A 24,012-nucleotide genomic window follows, 5' to 3' on the forward strand; every position below is an offset into this window, starting at 1 on the left:
ATCGCCGGTTTTGCAGACTTGTGACTCGAATTAACTTGTTCTCCGATTCTGAGGTCACCCTTGGCCTGCCTGACCTTGTTCGGTCCTCATGAGTGCCAGTTTCTTCAAATCATTTGATGGTCTTGGCCACAGCAGTTACAGAACTAAAGTTCTTGCGATTTGTCTTAAAGATTGGCCTTCATTTCTTAAGTAATTACAGTCTTTATTCTTTGCTTAACTGAACGTATTTTGCCATTTTCTGCTCCTTTACATTCAGGAATGACAAACTTGTGCCTATGTTACCTATATTTATAGTAATCATGGACCCTCACCTGTTAACAATAATTGGTGACAAAAGGTTAATTAGGAACAAGCTAGTTAACTCAGAGAACATCTAACAAAGACACTTTTATACTTATACACATTTCAGACTTTTAACTGACTGGGGCTTCAGACTGAAATACCCTTGCTTTGGGTGACCATTTCACTGAAATTGACAAGATTTACATTTTCATTTAAAAATAAAATTTTTGAATGCAATTCACTTATGATTATCAGCTTATATAAGTACACATATCATATAATGAAATATTAAATGTTTATAGACAAGTTTAAACAGTGAAAACCATAGATAATCATGAAAAACCTGGTTTCAAGCAGGTGTACTCAAACTTTTGACTGGTAGTGTGTATGTATGTGGTAGTGTGTATATATATATATATATATATAATATATATATATATATATATATATATATATATATATACATACATACATACATACACACACACACACACACACACACACACACACACACACACACAAGGAAAGTTTGTCACTTGTGAGGCCACAAGAATTTTGAAGTGTATCTGGCTCGACTTTTTTTTGCTGGAAGAATGTGTGTTGTGCTAATTGACAAAACATATTGCATGTTTACATTTCTTACAAGTTTTATTTTATATTTGTTCACCTTTCAGTGCGCCCTAATGTTTTTATTGATTCAATGATCCTTAAACTTTGATTTGGTTGAATATGTTACTTTCTTTAAAGAAATGTGTTAATCATGATGCAAATTACTTATTTAATACTAATTTTACAAATAATTTTTATCTAACAATTAATTATTTCTAACCACATTTAAAAACAGCACAGTATAGAAAATACATGGTATAATTAATTAATAAATGGTACAATAATAATCTACTGAGTTAAGTATGATGCAATCACAAATGCGATGTACATTTTTTTTTTAAATAACATCACAACTTAATGCTGAAAGACTTGATATTTCGATTTTTCTAAAGAAACCTATGAACCATCTTTGTACTTTAATATTTCTCAAACACATTGCTTAGTATTTTTTTCCTCTCTCAGAAACATGGTAAGGAGATTTGCTAATTGAGTTAAATCTCATATCCTAGAAACTCTAACTGACATACTGCTTTGTCTTTAAACTCAAACAAGTGCTATACTACTGTCACAAAGACGGTTGGAGTGGGGGACGTCAGACCAGAAACAGGAACCAGGAAATAAACAAAGATGGAGTTTTGGGGAAATGAAAGAACAGAACAGTAAATAAAAAGGCTGTAACAAACAAAACACAGGACACAGCACTTTCGCCAAAACAAAAAAAATCAACAAAACGGACTATACAGACAAAACACAGTGAGCAGATATTTTTAACTACTATTACTACTATTATTACCTCCGTCTCCAATCCCGTTCTCCACTCACCGAACACATAACCCTGATTGAGTGAAAACACGCAGCTTTTATGCAGCTGTACCGAAACTGGACTGCTAATTAATCATTCAACTGGAGTCTCGGTACAACTGCACGTGAATTAATAAAGTGCAATTCCCCGTGCTCACATATTATTACTTTATACTTGCACATGAAGTGCTGTGCAATCCTCGTGCCTAAATACAAATATACATTTTAAACACTTTTAAACACATTAACACACAACATACAACACAAAATACACACAGGGGCGGGCACTTTGCCACAACTACTTACTGGTAAATAAATATCATTGATTAAAATCTAAATCTGACTAAATCTGTGTATAGATCTGAAATATTTCGTCAAGCAGAGATGAGTTTTTCATAAAAACCATGATACAAACCGTATCGTGGCTTGTGTATCGTGACACTGGTGTATCGTCTCACCCCTAAGTTGTTTAATTACTATAACATGACATATTTTGTGTTTTATTTGTTTTACTGTAAAGGTTACGTATTTAATCACATGCAGATCAATGTAATGTAAAGCATCCAGTGATCAATAACAAAAGCAAGAAAAGTATTAACATTATGATTACATACCAATACAAAGAAACGAAATGGCGGATGAGAGGTGTTTCGCCTCGTGTTGTTTATTTTCAGTAGCAGGCTCTACAGTCTCAAGGAAGAGGGCAAGCCTAACCCCAGAACATGTTGATATGCTGGTGTTTTTACATGCAAATACTGTGGACTAGAAAAAACACAACTTTGTTTGCCACATGTCTGACTTGGAGACAAAATATAATTCATGTCATTAGATTCCTCAACCAATTATTATTTTTTAAAAAAGGGCTATAAAATATATGAAGAAAACAGGTTATTTGTTTAAAGTAGTCACACTGAGAAATGTAATACTGTAGAAAAGTTAGACAATTTTTGTTTTACAAGTAAAAGAAAATGACTTTTTTTATGTCATTCCATTGTTAGAAAAAAATGAAAAAGCAGTAATTAACATACATAATTGTTTTTTGTCTTATGAAGTGGTCAACTTAAAAATAAATAGTTTCTGATGTAAAATGCTAAAGTTTGTTTATGGTATGTTTTATTTAGCTGCCACCGTTTGAAATTGGCAGGTTTTTTTTCAGGATTCTTTATTTAATACTTTCTTTCCAATACTTTAGAAATTGTAGAGGATTTTTTTGTTACTGAAATAGAAAAGCAAAGGAAATGTAATCACCTCTAGACATGTAATGCACAGGGTGCATAAAACTCTGTTAAAATGGTTCAACTTGCTATCTATTGAGTGATGTGTTGATAGTTATCCGAATAATCGATTAATCGAAGCAACAACTGATAGATTAACTCGATTACATTAATAATCGCTTCATGCAGCACTGCTGACAAACCTGCATCCATTCGGTTTCATTCTTGCATCGCAATAACATCACAACCTGTTTGATGCAAAAGCAGTCACTGGTTTTGTTTACACGAGCCTTATCAGTATTAAAATACGCTGGAGTTGAAATGGAAAGGAGTTCAGAAGTTCAGTTCAGAATACAATGCACAAACAGCAAAGTGGTACAGAGCAGCAAGTTCCCAAATAACCAGTTATCATCTTCCATGATTTATTAATATATGTTTAAGTGCTGACTAGGCATCCTATTTGTCTCTGATAAATTAGCAATCATTCTACTGCTGGTATCATGTCACGAGGAAAGTGATACCCAAGGTAACTGGCTCAGACCTTTTAAAGCTGAAGTATGCCACCACAATAATGTTACATTCTTCCGGAAAACATTAGGACTCTTGTGCACTGTATCAGAAAGTAGTGTTTGTTCCCAACCTGGTAGTTTGTACAATATCTGTGGGGCCACCAAACTATATCCCTATATCTTGAACCCACCCTGACTGCCCCTTTGAAAAAGATGCTTCTGCTATCCGTGCTGCAATAGAAGGTTTAATAACTATGCCCGGTATAGTCGAGGAAGTGACCCTGTTCACTATTAATGATGTGGCTGTTTGTTAACAACCACCTTCAGTGCCGGAGGACGAGAAAGAGGCCCCGGGGCAGAGCCTTATTGTGGGCCCTCCTAAACTTGAATGCAACACTGGGTTATCAACATAAAACACGCCAAGTGCTCATTATTTAACACTATTCATTCCCAGAATGTGACATGCATGACAATATTATTATTTGTTTTGTATTATCTATTGCATTTATATAGCGCTATTTATACAAAAGTATCGCAAAGCACTGCACAGTATGGTATGGTACATAGTAGAAAAAAAGAACAAACCACAATACATTTGTATAGCATGTCACACATACAACTGCCAAGTCAGACCATTTAAATAACAGGATACACAATACAAAAGCAGCACTTTTAAAGTTACATTAAAACCAACTAAGATAAGAAAGCCATTTTATAAAAGTGCGTTATTAGTCTTGACTTGAAAACTGTAACAGTCCCAGCTTCTATGACAAACGAAAGCAGAGCATTCCATAATTTAGGAGCTCTACAAGAAAAAGCCCTCCCTCCCGTGTTGCTTTGTTGACCCTAGGAATAACCAGCAGGCCCGCATCCTGTGATCTCAGAGTGTGGTTTGGAAGATACAGGGTTAGTAACTCCTGAAAATATAACTAGGTGTTAATCCATTCAGGACCTTGTAAGTTAACAGCAAAATCTTAAAATTCTATACTGCACAGGGAGCCAATGTAGAGGCCAAAATAGGGGTAATGTGTTCACTTTTCCTGGTTTTAGTCAGAATTCTAGCAACAGTATTCTGAACAAGCTACAAGCAGAATATCACACGTTTTGAGACACCAAAAAAAAGTGCATTACAATAATGAATTGTAGATTAAACAAAAGCATGCATTAGTCTATCGGCATCAGATACGGAAATAAATGATCTATGTTTGGCTATATTTCTCATATGGTTAAAAGATAATTTAGTAACTTTCCTAATGAGTCTCAAATGATAGATCAGGATCAAAGATGACCCCCAACTCTTAATTTCTAGATTAAGTTTTGATGCGAGACTGCATGGGTCGAGCTCATGTAATCCCACATTTCCTTTTAGTTGGCTGTGTGACCCCACTAGCATAACCTCGGTTTTATCTGAATTCAGCATTAGAAAATTCTGTGACATTTAATGCTTGATGTCTGTAAGGCAAGTAGCTAATAACACCCAGGCTGAGGAAATTCCTGGCTTTAGGGACAAATATAGCTGGACATCATCAGCATAGCAACAGAAGTTAACGGTAGCATCTACAATGAAAACAGCAAGGGACCTAGAATGGAGCCCTGTGGAACACCACAGACAACTTTCGAAAATGCTGATTCTACCTCCCCAATAGAGATGAACTGATACCTATCAATATGATTTGAACCAGGACAGGACAAGGCCAGACAGTCCTACTGTGCTTTCAAGACGATTCAGCAGGATGGAATGGTCTAATATCAATAGCAGCATTTACATCAAGAAGAATTAAAACTGATGGAAAGCCCAAGGCAGCAGATCATTCACAACTCTGACAAGGGCTGTCTCGGTGCTATGTGCAGCACGAAAACCAGACTGAAACTTCTCAAATATACCATTAACAGTTAGAAATGTTTGTAATGGAATTGCAACAACTCTCTCTAGCACCTTATCTGGTAGGTTGGAGATTGGCCTATAGCTATTAAGGACTTTAGGGTCCAAAAGCATAGGCTTTACCACAGCTACCTTAAGTGCTGGAGTCCTCCTAACAGAAGGTGTCTGTGGAATGATGTCTAGTATTTTATTTTTAAAGAAATGTAAGAAGTCATTGCAGCTGTGAGAGGAGCCAATGTCAAGGGTAGGACTATTAGGAGGATTAATTAATTTATCTAAGGTAGCAAAAAGAAATCTAGGATTATTTTTGTTTCAATTAAAATTAGAATAATATGATGATCTAGCCAACTTCAGAGCCTTCCTATATTTAACCAGGTGGCCCTTCCATGCAATGTAATGAACATGCAGTTTAGATTCGTTCTATTTTACGACCCTCATATTTCATCTTGAGGGGTATCAATAACCACCGGCCTACATGTAATAAGAACGGTTTCACCACCTAATTGCTTTGCATTTGGAATGCATCTTTACTCCCAACACTACACTATCACAAGCTAACGGAATCACCAGTCCCTTCAAGGAAACTCATATGAATTAAATTATGCAAGACAACCCGAAGAGGGTTTTATCATATGTAAGGCCACCCTCGTGTCGTTAAGCGTCCTGAGCCGAAGGCGAGGGTGACTAACATAACGACAAGTGCCTATTAGACGGTGAAGTTCTCTTATGAGGGTTCTATTGCTATTAGAAAATGGATACGTTAAATTTTTTGTTATTCTTCAGTTCAGGTACCCTCGTACAGAAAAGCTGCAATATGTGTTCACAGTCAAACTTGTTCACAGTGTGTACTCAAAGTCAAAGCCTCCTTCTCCTGGCATTACTGTGATGTGCTTAAATAAAGTTGTTGCAGTTGTTTGATTTCAACATGTCATTCAAACCGGAGACTAGTTGCTATAGTATAGTGGTAACTGTATATCCGCTGACAGTAAACCCTATTCTCGATTACTTACTTATTTGCTATACTAAAAGTAAACAGAATAGTCTACATTGATAGACAACATTCAGAGGGAGTGTACAATAACTGAGTTGTTCTTTCAACAAGCAGAAAAAAGGTAAAATACACAATACTGTATTTACATATTTTCAGGCAGATTGATTTGGCACAGTGACTACACACAATTTGAAAGATGACGTTCAAGGTCCTTTATAAGAGATTTTAACTCTTGTACTGGCCAATAAGGTTAAAGTAAATGTCCGATCCACTTTCTACTTGTACCAGAGAGGATAAAAAGTGAATTACTGGCATTGATTGCTACAATGATACAAATATCTGCAAATCTAAATGTGAAGGATATTATCACTGTTAAATATTTTTCGTTTTAGTGTTTTCAAAACTGAATGTAGCACTCACCTGTATGCAAAACTACTCAACTCGCATTCCAGAAGCACTGGAAAAGATGCACAAAGTATTCCAGAGCCTATTCTGAAATACTGTACACTCACCCACAAAAAGTATTTAAGGTCAGTCACACTGTATCATTTATAATAACACATTTTAACTCCAGACTTTTTAAGCACAATATTTTATCAAAGTGCTACAAAACTAACACGAATAACATTCCTTTATAATAAACAAACCACAAAAGCTCTGACCCATAAGAGGAGCCCCTTTGAGCACATCAGGATCATGGTCTCCAAAAATAGGTAGTCCCGTGCCCCCCCTTTTGAGGCACTTACCTTTCCCCCTGGCACTGCTATGGCCATTAACATAAGCAATGGAATCCTTTCTAAGCCGCTTGCTCGGAGGTCGGACGCTGGACCTTAGGAAGTGATGCTGGTCCTGGCTCTGTTGTAACTGCAGGTTTGAGCAGGGCGGTGACAGGGCCGAGGAAGGTGATGGTAATGATGCTGGTGTTAAACTGGATGAACTCGCTGGTGATTGATGAAGATTTTCTCCTCCGTCTGTCTTTGTACTGTGGCCGTTCTCCTCTTCCCCGCAGCATTCAAGCTTTCTACTCCATTTTCTCACCCCTTCATCCCCACTGATTTCCCCCAGCTTTACTGTCATCCTGTCAAAACAACGCAAAATAATACTTTAGCATTTGCAAACAGCTCTAATTCCAACAACTTAAAAAGGCGACACATTTTTTTTCTCTCTCAACATGGCCGCCGTTGTTTGTTTCAAATCCATTTTCACTGTCCGACACAACAACCTGAAAAATGTTCTTAATTCATTCATGGGATCTGAAACCCCCTCGGCCGAGTTAAATGCGGTTTGTAGTTTCTTTCTTTAAAGACTGTTTCGCTTTGAAAGTCCATCAACTGTTATTATACGGATCAATTGATAAAACAAACTGCTTCAGTTTAGCGCCCTGCAAAAAACAAAACGACATTAATCTATCTGTAACACAAAGCGTTGGCTAAAATCAACCGAAAATTAAAGTGCTTGTATTAAAATATAAGCTACCCATTTCGGTGTTCCTCTGGAGCGGCTGCTATCTTCTTTCTCTTCACCATGGATCCGAGGTCTTTGAAGTTAAAGATTCGTTTAAATTAAGCATATTCTTTAACGAGACCGGGCTATGACTGACTGTCTCCTCTCGTACTGTTGTTCAGGGCTGGTACTCGGCTCTATGTAGGAAATATTTTAATCCGCTCCAAAATCCACTCTGCTTCAACTAATAATAACTTTAAATCGAAAAACGCAATAAACACACAAATTGATACAAAATAATTCTCACAACACGGGCTTTCTAATCGTACGCTATACAAGAACATAGGTCTGAACAATGTTTTATACTTTCACACAGAAATGAAAGCTACGTTGCACAGATTTTTCCCTTGCTCGCTGAACTTTGGTTTCTGCTACGTCATCAATTGATGGAATTAAAAAAATGTTTCTACATAACTCAAAAACTTGTAAATATAAAACAGATAGTTATTTATTAATTGTATAAACTGTCCACTTAGAATTACTAAATGTCATCAAAATATAGATAGAATGACATCGAATATCTCGTCTGTGACAACTGCATTTCAAAATGTTACTATACAAACGATACATGGGCATGGACACACAGAACCAAAAATATTTTTTAAACCCATAACAAATCTAATACAATAAACAAAGCCAGTGTCGTATTTCTTCGTGGTATTTTGCTATAAACGTTACTTTTCAGAATATTTGGACAATGCGATTAAGACTATTAACTTGTCATTTCATTTGTACATTCCATTATAATTTGTTTTCTCTACCATAACTTGTATTGTAATTTTATAATGTGAGTTTCATATATTACATAGTCATCGCTAGTATGTTTATTTAGTTAACACGGACATTACAATTATTACATGTGTAGCTGCCGGTCGTATTTACGAAAAATGTGGCACTTGTATTAGACACATTGAATTACATAGAAGTGTATATACTCGACAAGGCACAAAGTATTACATTCTTGATGTATGTTACCGTATTAACTACAATGCGTTTATTCAATTTACATAGCAGCAAAACGGGCAAAAAGCTGCAATCCCATTTGATCAATGTCTGCAGTGTAAAGCATCTTGTATTTGCAGGATTCCAGTTAACAATTATTAACCCGCAATTAAGGATAATAGCAATAACAAGGTGAACCAAATCATATTATCCGATGTTAGTGTGTATTTTATTTGCCTCTAAATAAATAGGAGGTACATGTATTTTTGACTTGTTAGCTGGGGCACAGCCAAAGAGTGAGCGCCGTGTCCCCGATCTCAATTCTCTATTCCAGATCCCCTTGACAAGGTAATAGTCTCTCACACTGCGTGCCCTACTTCCCCTCGCACAGCTGCGTTCCTTCTGAAATATTCAGCTACATTCAGATCAAGTCGGTCATTTACAGGAAAGACAGCTGCAACCGCCCGACCTGAATCTCCATCCCATCCCTAAGACAGGCTGGAACAAATCTGAACAACAACTACGTTAAATGATGTTTACAAATACAGTACAATGAATACCAAAAGTACACGATTGTTACCATGTAACGTTACAGCATATGTCTCGCTAAGTACACCAAGAGTGTGTGTGTGTGTGTGTATATATATATATATATATATATATATATATATATATATATATATATATATATATATATATATACACACACTTGGTGTATAATATCTTGGTGTACTTATATATAATTCTCTCTTGAGAAAGATCTCGTGGAAAGAGAGCTCCCGTCCTGTCACAGTTCTGTTCACTCACTACCCAGTCTGTGTTGACATCAGTTAACACTTCGACACCAGAACCCCTGTATTTTGATTAGTTGTTATTTTATCGTATAACGTTTGAAATCCATAGATTTCCTACCCTTGCTACGAAGGCTTTTCCGCTCCTTGTTTCGCAGCAGCTCTGGTATTCAACCGCTAAATTGAACAGATTTCCGCGACCTTGCTGTCATAGTCATTCCCAACATTGCGCACCAACCACAGTCCACAAACAAAGTCTGCCATTGGCTGTTAAACAGCTGCTCCTAGTGTAAGGACTAGTTGGCCAATCAAAATGAAGCCCTGGATATACGAAACGACTATGCAGAAAGTGATCATCTCTCTCATTCATTATGGGTGTCCCTGACTACGTCTCCATGGTACAGATTGGCTGGTTGTTCCACCCTGGCAACAAGCGAGACTGACAAGCAAACCGGCCAATAAATGAACGGGTTAGGGGCCTGGCAGAAATGTCGGCACAGCACTAAGAGCTGATGGGGTGACTGTGTTGATTCAACCTGGTCCGACGACGTTGTTTGGTTTCTCCTATGCTAGTCCAACAAAAGGTATTACCTCTCCTCTGTCTATCATCTCTGGACTGTTTGCTAAGGCTGCAATTCCACCTATCAACGACCTTTTTAGGAGAAACACACACAGCTCACTACAGGACTATGCAAGTGTGAATGACAGCGGAAATAACAAATCATAATGTTTTTTTTTTGTTTTTTTTTTTAAACAAAGATGTGTGATTTGTCACCTCTGGCGTAATTTAATTACAGTGCATTCAAAGTATTTCGATAATTACCGACACGGCACAGCACAGCACAGCACAGCACAGCACAGCACAGCACACGGATTGCTTTTTTTTTCTGTTTGTTTGTTTGTTTGTTTTTAGTATTTTAGTCCTGCGTAAGTTTCTAAGTAAAAATGAGTACTCGCTAGTAGCACGCCGACATTACGGCTTGGTGAGTAAGGTCTCGTCTGGCTGTTTTGTGGGGGGATTGTATTAGTTTTAAGTTGTGTTTAGAAACCGACATGTTTTAGGAGTGTGGCCAAGCTACGTTATATTTGCATTCCATAAATATAGTAAACAAAACTGCTTGTGTTAATTCACTGAAGAATGTGAGGTTACCGTACTATCTGCAAAAAACTGCTACGGAGGGATATCACTGTCAAAAATATTATTATGCGTAAAATTAATTTGTACTTGTAATTACAAATCTAAAATACCAGTACAAAAAATAACAGAGTGCAAATCAGGAAATTACGAGTTCAAATAAAAAATATGGATACAAATCACAGTTACGAGTTGGGTAGAGCGTCAAAAATACGTCCAGGACAGGATATTGATTTGGGGAAACAGTAGATGAGTATGCGTCCAGAACCTTGCATTGCTGGTAGAAGGGAAGGGAGTGGCTGCATGCTGGTGAAATGTGTAGGTGGAATGTTCAACTTTTTTTGTGTACTCGTATTTTTGATTAGTACTTGTAATTACAGGTGCAAATCAAAAATACATGTACAAAAGCTGGTCAGATGGTACTGTAGAACCCCAAACCTGCGAACTGACCGCTCTACCGAACCCCTACTTTCAGCTGGCAGTATGCAATCACTCAATGTTGCAATGCAAGCATAGGCACTTCTACATAAGCGGCATGCTGGTCATGGAGAAGGCAGACATGGACTTTAATCTGCATAGCCCAGAAAGTGAGTGGCTTGACCTCCACATTTTTAAAACTTAATTAGACACTGATTCAACCCCCTAGAATTTGAGAGTAAAATGCCTTGTGGACAAGAGGCAGCATGTGATTCTACACATTTAACCTTTTACAAGATAATTGCTCATTCAATATTGTGTTATTATACAGAAATACAACTGGAACTTACTCATCTGTGGTTCCAAGACATCACCATTTTTAAATGTTGTTTATTGTCCTAATATTTACCTGTCTTGAAAGGAATATTTTTATATTAAATATGGGCGTAACATGGTCACCATGGTGCCTGTTACATGCAAAGCTTCAAGTAACATTTTATTATCAAGGATCTTTCAGAAAATAGTACATGTGAAAACCAGCAATAATTATCATTTATATATTTGCAGTTATTTATTGACATCCAGAAATTTTCAACCTGTACGGTCTCTTTTTAATAGCAAACATGACCAAATAGCATGGCAAACATGCCTTACATAGCATGGACTTGTATTCCCTGTGTAGGTCTTGTGTACAGTCTGAAAGAAGCAGACACTGCTGCAAGCATATATTTTTATTTCTTTGTTTTAATGTGGTCAGCGTGAACAAATTAATTTAAAAATAAAAACCTGAAAAGTCTTCACTAGATAAGTATTCACCCCCTTTGCTATGACACTCCTAAATAAGCTCAGGTGCAGCCAGTTGCCTTCAGAATTCACACAGGTAGTTAAAAGGAGTCCATCTGTGTGCAATAAAAGTGGTTCACAAGATTTCAGATTAAATACAACTGTTCCACAGTTGTAATACAACTCCGGGATAAAGTTGTGGAAAGGGACAGATCAGGGGAGGGGTATAAAAAGATTTCATAGTCATTGGAGCACAGTCAAGCCAATTATTAACAAGTGGAAGGTATACGGCACTACCCAGAATCTGCTTGGAGCAGGCCATCCTCCCAAACTGAGCAGCCGAGTAAGAAGGGCATTGTTCAGAGAAGCCTTGGAATTTAGACCTGTCTAGTCTGACCACAAAACCTTTTTTCCACATGTCTGCAGTATCATCTACATGCTTTTTCGCAAACTCCATACGTGCTGTCTGCTCCAAACCAGTTTCCTGCTTGCCCAGCTGCTTAGTTTGGGAGGGCGACCTGATCTGGGTAGCATCTGGGTGGTATGACCCTCTCAGCACAGTGAAGTCCATCATTAAGAAGTGGAAGAATGCAGTAAACCGTTTAATAGTAAATTCAAGCTAAATGTAATTGTACCTTGCAGTGTAACAGAAGCATGCTCTGCTTTTGTCTTGGTTACCCTGCAACCCATTTACTTATAATGTATTTATTATAGTGATTATTTTGTCAATTAGAACATAAGAACATAAGAAAGTTTACAAACGAGAGGAGGCCATTCGGCCCATCTTGCTCGTTTGGTTGTTAGTAGCTTATTGATCCCAAAATCTCATCAAGCAGCTTCTTGAAGGATCCCAGGGTGTCAGCTTCAACAACATTACTGGGGAGTTGATTCCAGACCCTCACAATTCTCTGTGTAAAAAAGTGTCTCCTATTTTCTGTTCTGAATGCCCCTTTTTCTAAACTCCATTTGTGACCCCTGGTCCTTGTTTCTTTTTTCAGGCTGAAAAAGTCCCTTGGGTCGACACTATCAATACCTTTTAGAATTTTGAATGCTTGAATTAGGTCGCCACGTAGTCTTCTTTGTTCAAGACTGAACAGATTCAATTCTTTTAGCCTGTCTGCATATGACATGCCTTTTAAGCCCGGAATAATTCTGGTCGCTCTTCTTTGCACTCTTTCTAGAGCAGCAATATCTTTTTTATAGCGAGGTGACCAGAACTGCACACAATATTCAAGATGAGGTCTTACAAGTGCATTGTACAGTTTTAACATTACTTCCCTTGATTTAAATTCAACACTTTTCACAATGTATCCGAGCATCTTGTTAGCCTTTTTTATAGCTTCCCCACATTGCCTAGATGAAGACATTTCTGAGTCAACAAAAACTCCTAGGTCTTTTTCATAGATTCCTTCTCCAATTTCAATATCTCCCATATGATATTTATAATGTACATTTTTATTTCCTGCGTGCAGTACCTTACACTTTTCTCTATTAAATGTCATTTGCCATGTGTCTGCCCAGTTCTGAATCTTGTCTAGATCATTTTGAATGACCTTTGCTGCTGCAACAGTGTTTGCCACTCCTCCTACTTTTTGTGTCGTCTGCAAATTTAACAAGTTTGCTTACTATACCAGAATCTAAATCATTAATGTAGATTAGGAATAGCAGAGGACCTAATACTGATCCCTGTGGTACACCACTGGTTACCACACTCCATTCTGAGGTTTTTCCTCTAATCAGTACTTTCTGTTTTCTACATGTTAACCACTCCCTAATCCATGTACATGCGTTTCCTTGAATCCCAACTGCGTTCAGTTTGAGAATTAATCTTTTGTGCGGGACTTTGTCAAAAGCTTTCTGGAAATCTAAATAAACCATGTCATATGCTTTGCAATTATCCATTATCGATGTTGCATCCTCAAAAAAATCAAGCAAGTTAGTTAGGCACGATCTCCCCTTCCTAAAACCATGTTGACTGTCTCCCAGTACCCTGTTACCATATAGGTAATTTTCCATTTTGGATCTTATTATAGTTTCCATAAGTTTGCATATAATAGAAGTCAGGCTTACTGGTCTGTAGTTACCTGGTTCAGTTTTGTTTCCCTTTTTGTGGATCGGTATTACGTTTGCAATTTTCCAGTCTGTCGGTACCACCCCTGTGTCAAGAGACTGCTGCATGATCTTGGTTAGCGGTTTGTAAATTACTTCTTTCATTTCTTTGAGTACTACTGGGAGGATCTCATCCGGCCCAGGGGATTTGTTTATTTTAAGAGCTCCTAGTCCCTTTAACACTTCTGCCTCAGTTATGCTAAAGTTATTTAAAACTGGATAGGAACTGGATGACATGTGGGGCATGTTGTCAGTATCTTCCTTTGTAAAAACTTGTGAAAAGTAATCATTTAACATATTTGCTATTTTTTTTTCTTCCTCTACGATTTTGCCATTTGTATCTCTTAAACATTTAATCTCCTCTTTGAATGTTCTCTTGCTGTTGTAATATTGGAAAAACATTTTGGAATTGATTTTAGCTCCCTTAGCAATGTTTATTTCTATTTCTCTCTTTGATACCTGATTGCCCACTAATACTTGTAACACTTTGTAATTAACAAAGACAATACATTGTTGAAATACTGTTATTTAATTTCAAAACATACCTGTCCGCCCCCCCCCCCCCCCCCCAATCTTTTATTAAAACAGATTCCTGCTTTGAGCAATGAATGACAACGTAATAATAAATAATAAACTTGTGATCGTCAAAAAACACTGGATTACTGAATTCTGAGAAGTATGGACATTTTCACAAACTGGTGTACAAACATTACAGATCGTGGTATTGACTCCAGCATGGAGTAGGTCATTTAAAATGGTGTCTTGGATATGAATATCTTAGATTTGAGAACTCCAACGTACACATTTCTTAAAATAAGAACTGCATTTTGAACGTACAGATATTTACATTTTTATTGTGATGTAATTGACACCATATGTAACGTGCAAAACCTGAATTTTAATTATCTGTATGTCCAAAATACAGCATATTTTTGAAGTGTATTTGTGGCAAAGTGGCTGCTAATTGAACAGGTGCAGAGGTGATGCAGTGCAGGAATAATCACAGACAATTGTAATCCAGTTTGGAAAGATATATTTCTATTTTTTTTTTTAAATCCGGGTCTGGTGACCAAATAATAAACTCTGGTTATACACAGCAATGTGTAAAAGCTGGAGAACAGAAAACAGGGTTCCAAACAGTTCCAAAACAATACGCACACGTTACCTGCCCCACAGTACTTGCTACGGTCACCAGTCCAGGAGGGTGCAATAGTGCTCTTGGTGGGTGATAAATTTATTTTCAGTGACTTGTAGTGCAGTGTTGATCTGGTTTAAGGGCTGGCCCAAGGCAACAGCTCCGGATTCATGTTAGCCATCTAGTGATTACTAACAAACAAACCAAACACTCACAAATATCTTTTTTTACACAGTTTTATCTGCGTCTCTCATGGTCCTTCCAGTCTCTTATTTCAAACTAACCGAAGAAAAAGATTTACGATACTCCGTCGCCTTTATGCTGTCACACATGACCCCTCTGTAAACGATTGCAGCTGTCTCCTATTCCCTGCAGCTGCTACATTGTTTACCTTCCTGGTCAATACGTTCCTGCAACGCAGGCTGACAGACTTCCTGACCCTGGAAATGAACTGTCAGGCCAGCCCATCCAAAGACTTCCCCTTTCACTACTTAGCATCCTCACAGGTCGGGAGAGAGATGTACAACCAGAACTCATTATGTTTGTCACAGTATTTAATTATTTTTCACTAAAGTAAAACATTGAAAGTATATAGCAAAAGTTTCTTAATTCAAGGTACATGACGAATGCACCGATCATGTCACAAATCGTTAGGTTATTACCATAACCCTGGTTCCCTGAAACAGAATGACAACTATTACCGAATGGGAAGAGCCCTCTCTGACTGCCAATCGCTGAGCATATATAAAAAAGCTGCCCTATCAGGGCCCTGCTGCGAGGGGGAAGTCCCTCCTACCTCCTGCTGAAGAGGGACGTCCTCACAGTAGCATATTGCAATTTTCTTTCAAAATCAGAGGTCAACTGGGGACACGACCTCGAAGGGTAATGGTTATCATTCTTTTTCAGGGAATCAGGCTCATGGTAATAACCTAATGTTCCCTTTCAAGTGGAATGACAACCATTACCCTTCGAGGTCGTGTCCCCAGTTGACCAATGATTTTGAAAGAAAATTGCAATACGCTACTACTCCAGATTACTGACAGTACAGCCTCACAGCGATCGTATCGGAGACCACATGACGCCTAAGGGCCCAGAGAGGGTCTCGCTCGGTTTGCAACATCAAGGCGGTAAAAACACGCAAATGTTTGACTACCTGTCCATGTAGCAGCATTGCATAACTTATCTAAGGAGGCGCCATGAAGGAAAGCCCACGAAGTTGCCTGGCCCCTGGTAGGATGGGCCGTAATGTCCCCCAGTACAGGGGAGTTCGTCTGATCATACGCCAAGCGAATAGCATCTGCCAACCAGCGCTCTAGAATGTGGTTTGATAGGGCATGACCTCTAGAGCGGGACCCATAGCAGACAAACAGCTGGTAGGACTGTCTCCAGGACGCCGTCTTATCCAGATAACAGCGCAGAACTGGACATAGCGTGTGTTGTCTACTGTCCTCCTCCTGACTCGTGCAGGGGAGGTCTGAAAGTTTCCAAAACCACTGGTTGGTTAATATGGAATGGAGATGCCACCTTTGGCAAAAAGGCTGGATTTGTTCTTACTGTTACCCGCAAGTCATTTCCCGTGAAAGCCATGCATGTGTCATCGATGGACAACACATGAAGCTCACTTACTCGTGTGGCAGATGTAATGGCTATTAAAAACACCACCTTTAAGGAAACAGGGCGCAGTTCTACTGAAACCAAGGGCTCGAATGGGGGGGCCCATAAGGTACCAGTTCTAGATCCCACTTGGGGACCATACTTTTCATGGGAGGACAAAACCTCTGAGCCCCTTTAAGAAATTGCACTGCCAGGAAATGTGCCCCAGGGGACACAGTCAATTTTGTCATGGCACACTGATATCGCTGCAAAGTATACCTTCAAAGTGGATGCTAATTTTTCTACATCAAACAGGTGTTGTAAGGTGGTTAATATCATCTCAATAGGGCAGGTCACAGGATCGTGACCTTCGGCAATACACCAGTCTTGGGAAAACTTTCCATTTGTAAGAGTACTGGGCTCTAGGGCTCGGCACCCTAGCAGACTGTAGTGTTTCTACTACTGCATCTGGCAAACCTCATCTGAATAGACAGCTCAGTTCAACGGCCTAACCCAGAGTTGGAGCTGGGCTTGGTTAGAGTGCCATAATAGCCCCTCCGCTTGGCTCAGGAGGTCCTTGCGCAGCGGGAGCTTCCACGGTTGACCCGACAACATGTCGGAGAGGAGAGCAAACCAGGAGCATCTCGGCCATCTGGGTGCAAACAGCAAAACCTGTGCTCTCTCCACCCTGATCCTCTCTAGTTTCAGGGGTATTAATGGTAGCAGAGGAAACGCATACAAGAGCCCCTGTGGCCAGGGGTGAGCTAGCGCACTCCCAGGGGGCCCCTGCCTCTCTCCATGGAGAACCATAGGGGGGCAATGAGTGGACTCAGCTGTGGCAAAGAGGTTGACTCGTGCCGGTACAAAACCTCTCCCAAATCTGTTTCACCACTTAAGGATGCGTCAGCCACAAATGTCGGTGAGCGGCCACCCTCGCCGCCAGCGACCTACCTGATGCCTGGCCTAACTCCCCCATTAGGTCAGTCATCGCCTTTGCCACCACCTGGAGCTCCCCTGTGTCTGCCTCTCTGGATCTTTCCTGCAGCCTGTCTGGTAGAGCACCAGCATAGCCATGGAGTTCGCTGCTCTGACAGCGCTGCCGACGCGTACGCTTTCTTTAGCATGGCATCTGTTATCCTGCAAGGCTTAGAGGGACAGGTTGGGTCCTTATCCCCCTTGGTGAAGGTGGAACCTTGCACCAAAACCGTGACTGTGTCCCCAATAGTGGGGAATGTGCCAAGGCCCGCTTCTTGGGCTCCTGCAGTGTGTAGCAGAGACTCTGCTGTTCTGGAGGCTGAGGGTGCAGACATTGGGTTGCTCCAGGAGGAGCGCACCAATTCCAGGAAGTCCTGGCACAAAGGGAGGGCTTGCTGTGGTTGCCCTTTTTTCTGGAGGAAGCAGTTCCCCTTTCCCTCCTGGTCTGCCAGCCAGGGAACGTCCGTGGCTGCAGCTGCACGCTTAGCGCCCGGAACTCTTCCCTCCGCTACACATGCGGCAGGGGCGGTAAGGAGCCCTCAACTGTGGCCTGCCCGATGGAAGTGGCTGGGTCCAAGACGTCTGATCTCAACGTTGTCCTGCGATTTTAGTAGGGTCTCTAGCATGGTCTGCTGTGCCCTTTCAGTCTCCGCTAGCTCCGCAAAGCGCCACTCAGCCGAGCTTGGGCGCCTCCTATGAGGATCATCTGCGCCTGCATGGGGAAGGGGAGCGGTGCCTGTGCGGCGACCGCCTGTCCCCTGGTGAGAATCCCCTCGAGCAGTACTGCCTCGGCAGTGACCATCTCTCCTCCTCTGTACCGGTGGTGGGGAAGGGGAGGGTGACTCAGGTGTGCAGGAGAGCTCTCTGGTCATTGTAGCGGGGGGAGTCCTAGAGGACCTCAGCTGATGGCCTTGGACCACTGACATCATTCTCCCTTGGCTTGGGGAGAGAGACTGCTGGGGATAGGGCTGCTCTCCTGCGCTTAGTTCGTTTAGAGAACTTTCGCCAAGGGCAAGCGCAGCCGTGCTAGGTGAGCCAGAGGCTTCAGAGGGGCACTAGGCCCGAGCTGTTTTGGTGTTTTTGTGGTCGCTGTCGCCGATTTTAAATCGGCACAGAGCACGACGACACAAGCCCGCGGGGTCTCCTTACAGCACCAGAACAGCTCTCCACACGGTATCTGAAAAACTACACAAAGACTTGTGCAGTGAAAGAGTGTAATGGCCGCTTACCAATCTTAAAAAGAGGGGTCAAAACCAGCTCTAGTCAGTAAACTAATGCGAGAATTAGTAGGCGCACTCTCTAAAACTCTCAAAAGCGTGATTCTACTGTGGATAATTTTAAATCTTACGATAAAAAATGACAAATCAGCCAAATTCAAAAAAAAAAGAAAGCACAAAGCAATCTGTGACCTGTCTCGGTGAAGAGAGAGAGAAAATGGCAATATGTTTGTTTGTTACTGTGAGGACGTCTCTCTTCAGCAGGAGGTGGGTGGGACTTCCCCCTCACAGCAGGGCCCTGATTGGGCAGCTTTTTTACATATGCTCAGTGTTTGGCGGTCAGAGCGGGCTCTTCCCATTTGGTAATGGTTGCCATTCCATTCCAAGCTTCTTAAATATGTCAGGTATAAATTATTAACTTATGTTTTTCTGAGTGTGTAACGTAACAAACATTTAAAAACATTTATCTTAATAACTTTTCATAATAGATACAAATGTTACAATGCCTACTAGTACCAGGTATTGGAGACTGACCCATATCGCACTGACAAATTTAATTACATTATTTTAACATTAAATTCTTAAACTCGTGTTTTTAATAAGTTATAAACAGTGAGTTTAATATTATAGACATCTTTTTCCAACAGTTGCCTCTGATGATGGTTCCAGTTGAGTTTGTAGCTGGACTGGGGTGTTTTTACACTTGAATCTGTGTAGTTTCACATTTTTCTTATTCTTACAGTGAATGGCTGCAAAGACAGCAGGGCTAGCCAGAGATTGGGTAATGTGTTGGTTTTTCTGGTGTAGTTTCCTAGTAAGTGAAGACATTGTATTCTGAGAGATGTAGTTGTTTAGTGCAAATTTTAGCAGAGGCGGGAGGGGAGGTAGACAAGCTGTGTAGCAAAATTTCAATGCGTGTTGTAGTTTAAATTTAATGCATATTTTGGATTTGTTAATGCATATAAATGGCAGGTATGCAGCTTATCTGAACCACTGGCAACAGCTGAACTAAAAACTAGAGCCGTCAGTGTGATGGCTATGATGTGCACTATAGCAACAGTGTGTACAGATAATAAGAATACAAATTGTCAATGAAATATTTAATCCCAGTTTGGTAAGTGATTCTCCACGCAATTTGATAGCCCTAGAATCTGATATTCTCTGTCTGCTAAATAACAGTTTCATTAAAATTATTGGATAACAGTTCTCCTAAAATATGGAAAAATATCAAGTGTGCTATATCCCCTTTGTATGGAAATTTTAGCGAAGACATACTAGTACTTTTTTAACAAGCATAATGTTTGGAGAAATTACTACAGTGTTCTATCATTATTTTGTATTTGACTTAGTGATATAGAATGGTGAACTATTGAAAGGAACAATGAACAGTGTTCATTGAGATTTCATTTAGAAATCACAAGTATTTCAGCTAGTAACAGTATTAAAGCATGGAGGGGTTTTGCTTCAGCAGACCAATCAGGTGAACAATGCTGCTTGTTGTATTGCTGCCTTTCCAGGGGAAATAACTCCATTAGATACTGGTGGAGTTCTTCACGAGTAAGAAAGGAGGGTGCTTAACAGTCTCCAGGACAGTATCAGGGCTCAGGCAGGCATGTTATAGTTCTGTACCACCCCTTTTGATATTTCAATTCTGCGTTTTTGTGATTAGAATAGAACACTTTACCTTTATGGACATTTGACAAGGTCTTTGAAGCACAGCCCTTTTTGTTTTCCTTTTGCAAGAAATGCTCCTGGCTGCGTTTTATTTGGACAATAATAAATGTGCCTTCTCTTTCAATCCTTCCTTGCTGTAACTATTTCTTTAATCTCTTTCCTGTGTCCTATGATTATCTTTCTTTAAAGATAGTTTAGCTCTTCTGATTTGATTGCATTATTTGACATGTGCTAGAGTTTGGCAGGACTGTCCTCTCCCTGGTTCTGCCTTCTCTCTTCCTAGATATCGGGACCACATGTGCCAGTCAGCTGGAATTAAAACAGCCACTTGGGTTTGTGTGGATTGCTGCTTTAGAGAACAGTGGTCCACACAAACCCAGGCAGCTGTTTCTTCACTTGTTTATTTTAAATGGTAAATAAGCCATGTGGGAATGAAGTCAGTAATGTACCTCTGTCTGCAGGCGGCAAAGACAGTGGGATATTTGGAGGGGTGCAGTTGAGCCAGTCTCCGCACCACCCCCGCCCTCCCGGAGGAAAGTCCAGCCACATCTTCAGAGATTCAGTGAGCAGCTCCATCGCTCCCATCCATCCCAACAAGCCAAAGGTGGGGGACACACTCGCTCACGTGCACACACGCTCACTCGCACTTGCATGCTCACTCACGTGCACTCGCTCGCATGCACTCGCACACATATTTGCATGCATGCACTCACTCACATGCATACACACACTCACAAACAAGCTATCAAATTCCCTGATGCCTACCTTAATAGTAGATTTTGTATTGCAACTCCACAGGGTCACCATATTACTGTAAGTGCGTCCCTGGCTGTGCAGAGAATGAGTTGAATGATTGTTGTGTAAAGTTGGCAAGGTTAGTTTGCTGCATAGAGTACAATACTTACAATACAATACTCTCACTGTTAAACACTTGGTAGTGCTGACTTAATAAATACTCAACTCGATGACAAATGAAACATTTCCACTAAAATCTAGTTGAAATGTTTGTCGTTGACTTTTAGTATTTCAAGAATAAATCCTGCAATAAGTCATGCTGTTCTGTATATCTGTACTAACAAAACTGACTCTGATTCACGACAGGCTGCACACCAAGTTACACATTACATAATATTCCATTATTCAAATTATAATGCAATACTATAACATTATTAATTAGTTTGAATTTACCAAGACAAAGCAATGTACAGCCCCTGGGTAGCTATTGGGAGTCAAGATGTTTATTGCTCCTTTTTAAATAAAATTTATCTGGCCCAATTCTTACTAAATTCTAGAAAGAACTAAATGTGCATTTGTATTTTATGAACAAAAACTACCAGCAGAAAATATATTGCAAAGGACAGATTTCCCAAATGCTATGTCTGCTTTTGAAAGACCTGTGCAATAGACTGTAACCCTCCTGACCCCTACTTTTAGAGCCCCTGCCGTAGACCCCCTTTTAAACCCTTTTTTTTCCTAGTAAAACATTAGGTGTTTTCCCCATCATACACAAACAGATGCATACATTCAAACCAAAGGTATCCCCCTCAAACAAATACTTTGCAATCCTAAGATATGCCCATAAGTAACTAGTTTACAAGGGACAGCTTGTTAGTTAAATCTGTGCACGGTGGTGACAATTAAGACAAGATCCATGTGAGAAATCAATATATTTCAAGAGATCAGTGAGCGATTGGATTGTTTGTTTCAAATGAATGAGGGACGGTCTCCGCTTTGTGAAATGGGGTAATTTTGAAGTTGCAGCAGCGCAATAGAAACAGTTGCCACAATGACTGTACCTCTGCTTCACAGGATACCAACATCTTTGCGGGAAAGTCAACCGAGGAGAAAGGTGAAACCAATATCTCTTATTTTATACAGATAGGCAAAGTATATATTGTCTCTGACAAACTTGTTGTAGCGGTAGTCCGAACCATGCTATTGTAATTTGGGGTGTTGATTTCCATGGCTTGATGTATTGAACACATTTAAACCTGAACAGATTGAGAATGTATCACTGCATAAGCCATCGTAAGAAGCCCTCTTGAGTGTTCTATTTGTTCTAGATCTTCTGATAGGACCACAAGTTTGTCCTGAGCATGAGCGCTGTTTCTTTTTTAGGAGTGGAGTGTGTGGTACAGAGGAGCTAGCAGAAGCAGCAGGAGGCAGCCACTCAGCCTAGTGTAGATGAGCACGAGCCTAGACTGGGCCCTCGACCCCTGGCTCACAACAAGGTCATCCAGCCTCCTGGGGGCAAGTCCAGCATTGTCTTCTACTAACGAGAACCAGCCATTGTCTTTGCACTCTCTCTCTGTGTTTCCGTTTCCCGCTCTCTTCTCTTTAGCTCTATGTGAACTAATAAATGTAATGTAAAAGGCAGAAGCAGCTGGTCTCTGCCTGCCTGCGTGTGACCCCGGGAGGGTGGAGGCAGGTTCCTCAGGTCATGTTCTATAGTGAAACGGCCTGCTGTAGCCCTGCTGGAACGGAGTCTGCATCGCCGTCCCTGTATCCTTCATCTTCCCCCGGCACTGAACAATCCAGTCTGACCAATCTCATTCCTCTTATTATAGTCGGTTCAAGTACCAGGAAGCACTTGAGCCCAAAGCAAGGACTTTATTCTTTTTTGGTTTATTAGCTTGTTTTTGTTTACCATTGCTGGCTAGAGACAGAGTGTGGTATTATAAATGAAAAGCTGCAAACACATTAAACCTGTAGGACAATGTGTACACTGTTTATTTAAAAAATAAATAAATACAATATTCTTTGTGGTAGGGTAGTTCCCTAGTTTATGTAGGGGTTTTATTTGTGCAGTAGTAGTTTCTGTTCTCGCAGTCTATCGAAGTGCCAGTCTTTATACATGTTTTTTATAACATACAAATGTGCCTGGCTGGCACCGAGCATATAAGAAAAATCTGTTTTTGTGCTGTATATCTCAATAAATTCCTGTGTTCATACTTTTTTTTTTAACTACTGTCATTTCGTACTTTTGAGAGTCACTTTTAAAGTGCTACTGTAACTAGCCCTAAATCAGCTAAGGTGCAAATGATTTGTTTGAAGGTCACAGTGAAATGGTTTCAGCCTGTGTGTACTCAAAGTGGTTTAACTTGTAGATAATTTCCCTCAGGTATATAAAGACTTTCAAGCTGCAACTCAAATAGTGATCCAACAAAGCAACCATGAAGACCAAGGAGCTTTTGAAACAAGTCTGGGATAAAGTGGTAGAGGGGCACAGAGCAGGAGCAGGGTACAAGAAAATGTCAAAGGCACCGATTATCCCACTCTGCACAGAGGAGTCCATCATTAAGAAGTGGAAGATGCATCATACCACAAAGATGCTACCCAGATCAGGTCGCCCTCTCAAACTGAGCAGCCGGGCAAGCAGGAAACTGGATCGGGATTTCACTCGGACGGATGATCTTGAGAGAGTTCTGTGTCTGAGATGGGAGTCAGTGT

The 24,012-nt window shown here is 40.1% G+C and overlaps 2 protein-coding genes across 7 annotated transcripts in view; one reads left to right on the top strand and one right to left on the bottom strand.

Moving 5' to 3' along the window:
* Positions 1-9,765, bottom strand: part of LOC121300723 (protein cramped-like) — an 87,293-nt gene extending 77,528 nt beyond the window's left edge. For 2 of the 6 annotated variants that reach the window (XM_041229456.1, XM_041229459.1), the window contains exons 1-2: positions 7,765-8,173; positions 7,035-7,366 (exon numbers count right to left, since the gene is read on the bottom strand). In XM_041229456.1, the coding sequence (XP_041085390.1) occupies positions 7,035-7,366; positions 7,765-7,814 (382 nt within the window). In that variant the 5' untranslated portion in view covers positions 7,815-8,173. Of the gene's footprint in view, positions 1-7,034; positions 7,367-7,764; positions 8,176-9,645 lie in introns of those variants that run through there. The other 4 variants (XM_041229457.1, XM_041229458.1, XM_041229460.1 and 1 more) reach the window with 4 other exon arrangements.
* A 130-nt stretch (positions 9,766-9,895) lies between these two features.
* On the top strand, positions 9,896-23,645 carry LOC121300466 (jupiter microtubule associated homolog 2-like). Its single transcript, XM_041229040.1, has 5 exons — positions 9,896-9,922; positions 10,000-10,108; positions 21,024-21,166; positions 22,372-22,449; positions 22,710-23,645. Exons 1-5 carry the CDS (start codon positions 9,896-9,898, stop codon positions 22,836-22,838), a joined length of 486 nt encoding a protein of 161 aa, XP_041084974.1. The 3' UTR covers positions 22,839-23,645.
* The last annotated feature ends 367 nt before the right edge of the window (positions 23,646-24,012 follow it).

The sequence above is a fragment of the Polyodon spathula genome, chromosome 26 (genome assembly GCF_017654505.1).
Source record: "Polyodon spathula isolate WHYD16114869_AA chromosome 26, ASM1765450v1, whole genome shotgun sequence".
In the NCBI taxonomy this organism is placed as follows: Eukaryota; Metazoa; Chordata; class Actinopteri; order Acipenseriformes; family Polyodontidae; genus Polyodon; species Polyodon spathula.

Coding starts and splice junctions, on each gene's coding strand:
- LOC121300466 (XM_041229040.1), top strand. CDS start 9,896: ATGGGTGTCCCTGACTACGTCTCCATG. Junction 9,923..9,999: donor TCCCTGACTACGTCTCCATG/GTACAGATTGGC, acceptor TGAACGGGTTAG/GGGCCTGGCAGAAATGTCGG. Junction 10,109..21,023: donor CTATGCTAGTCCAACAAAAG/GTATTACCTCTC, acceptor CTCTGTCTGCAG/GCGGCAAAGACAGTGGGATA.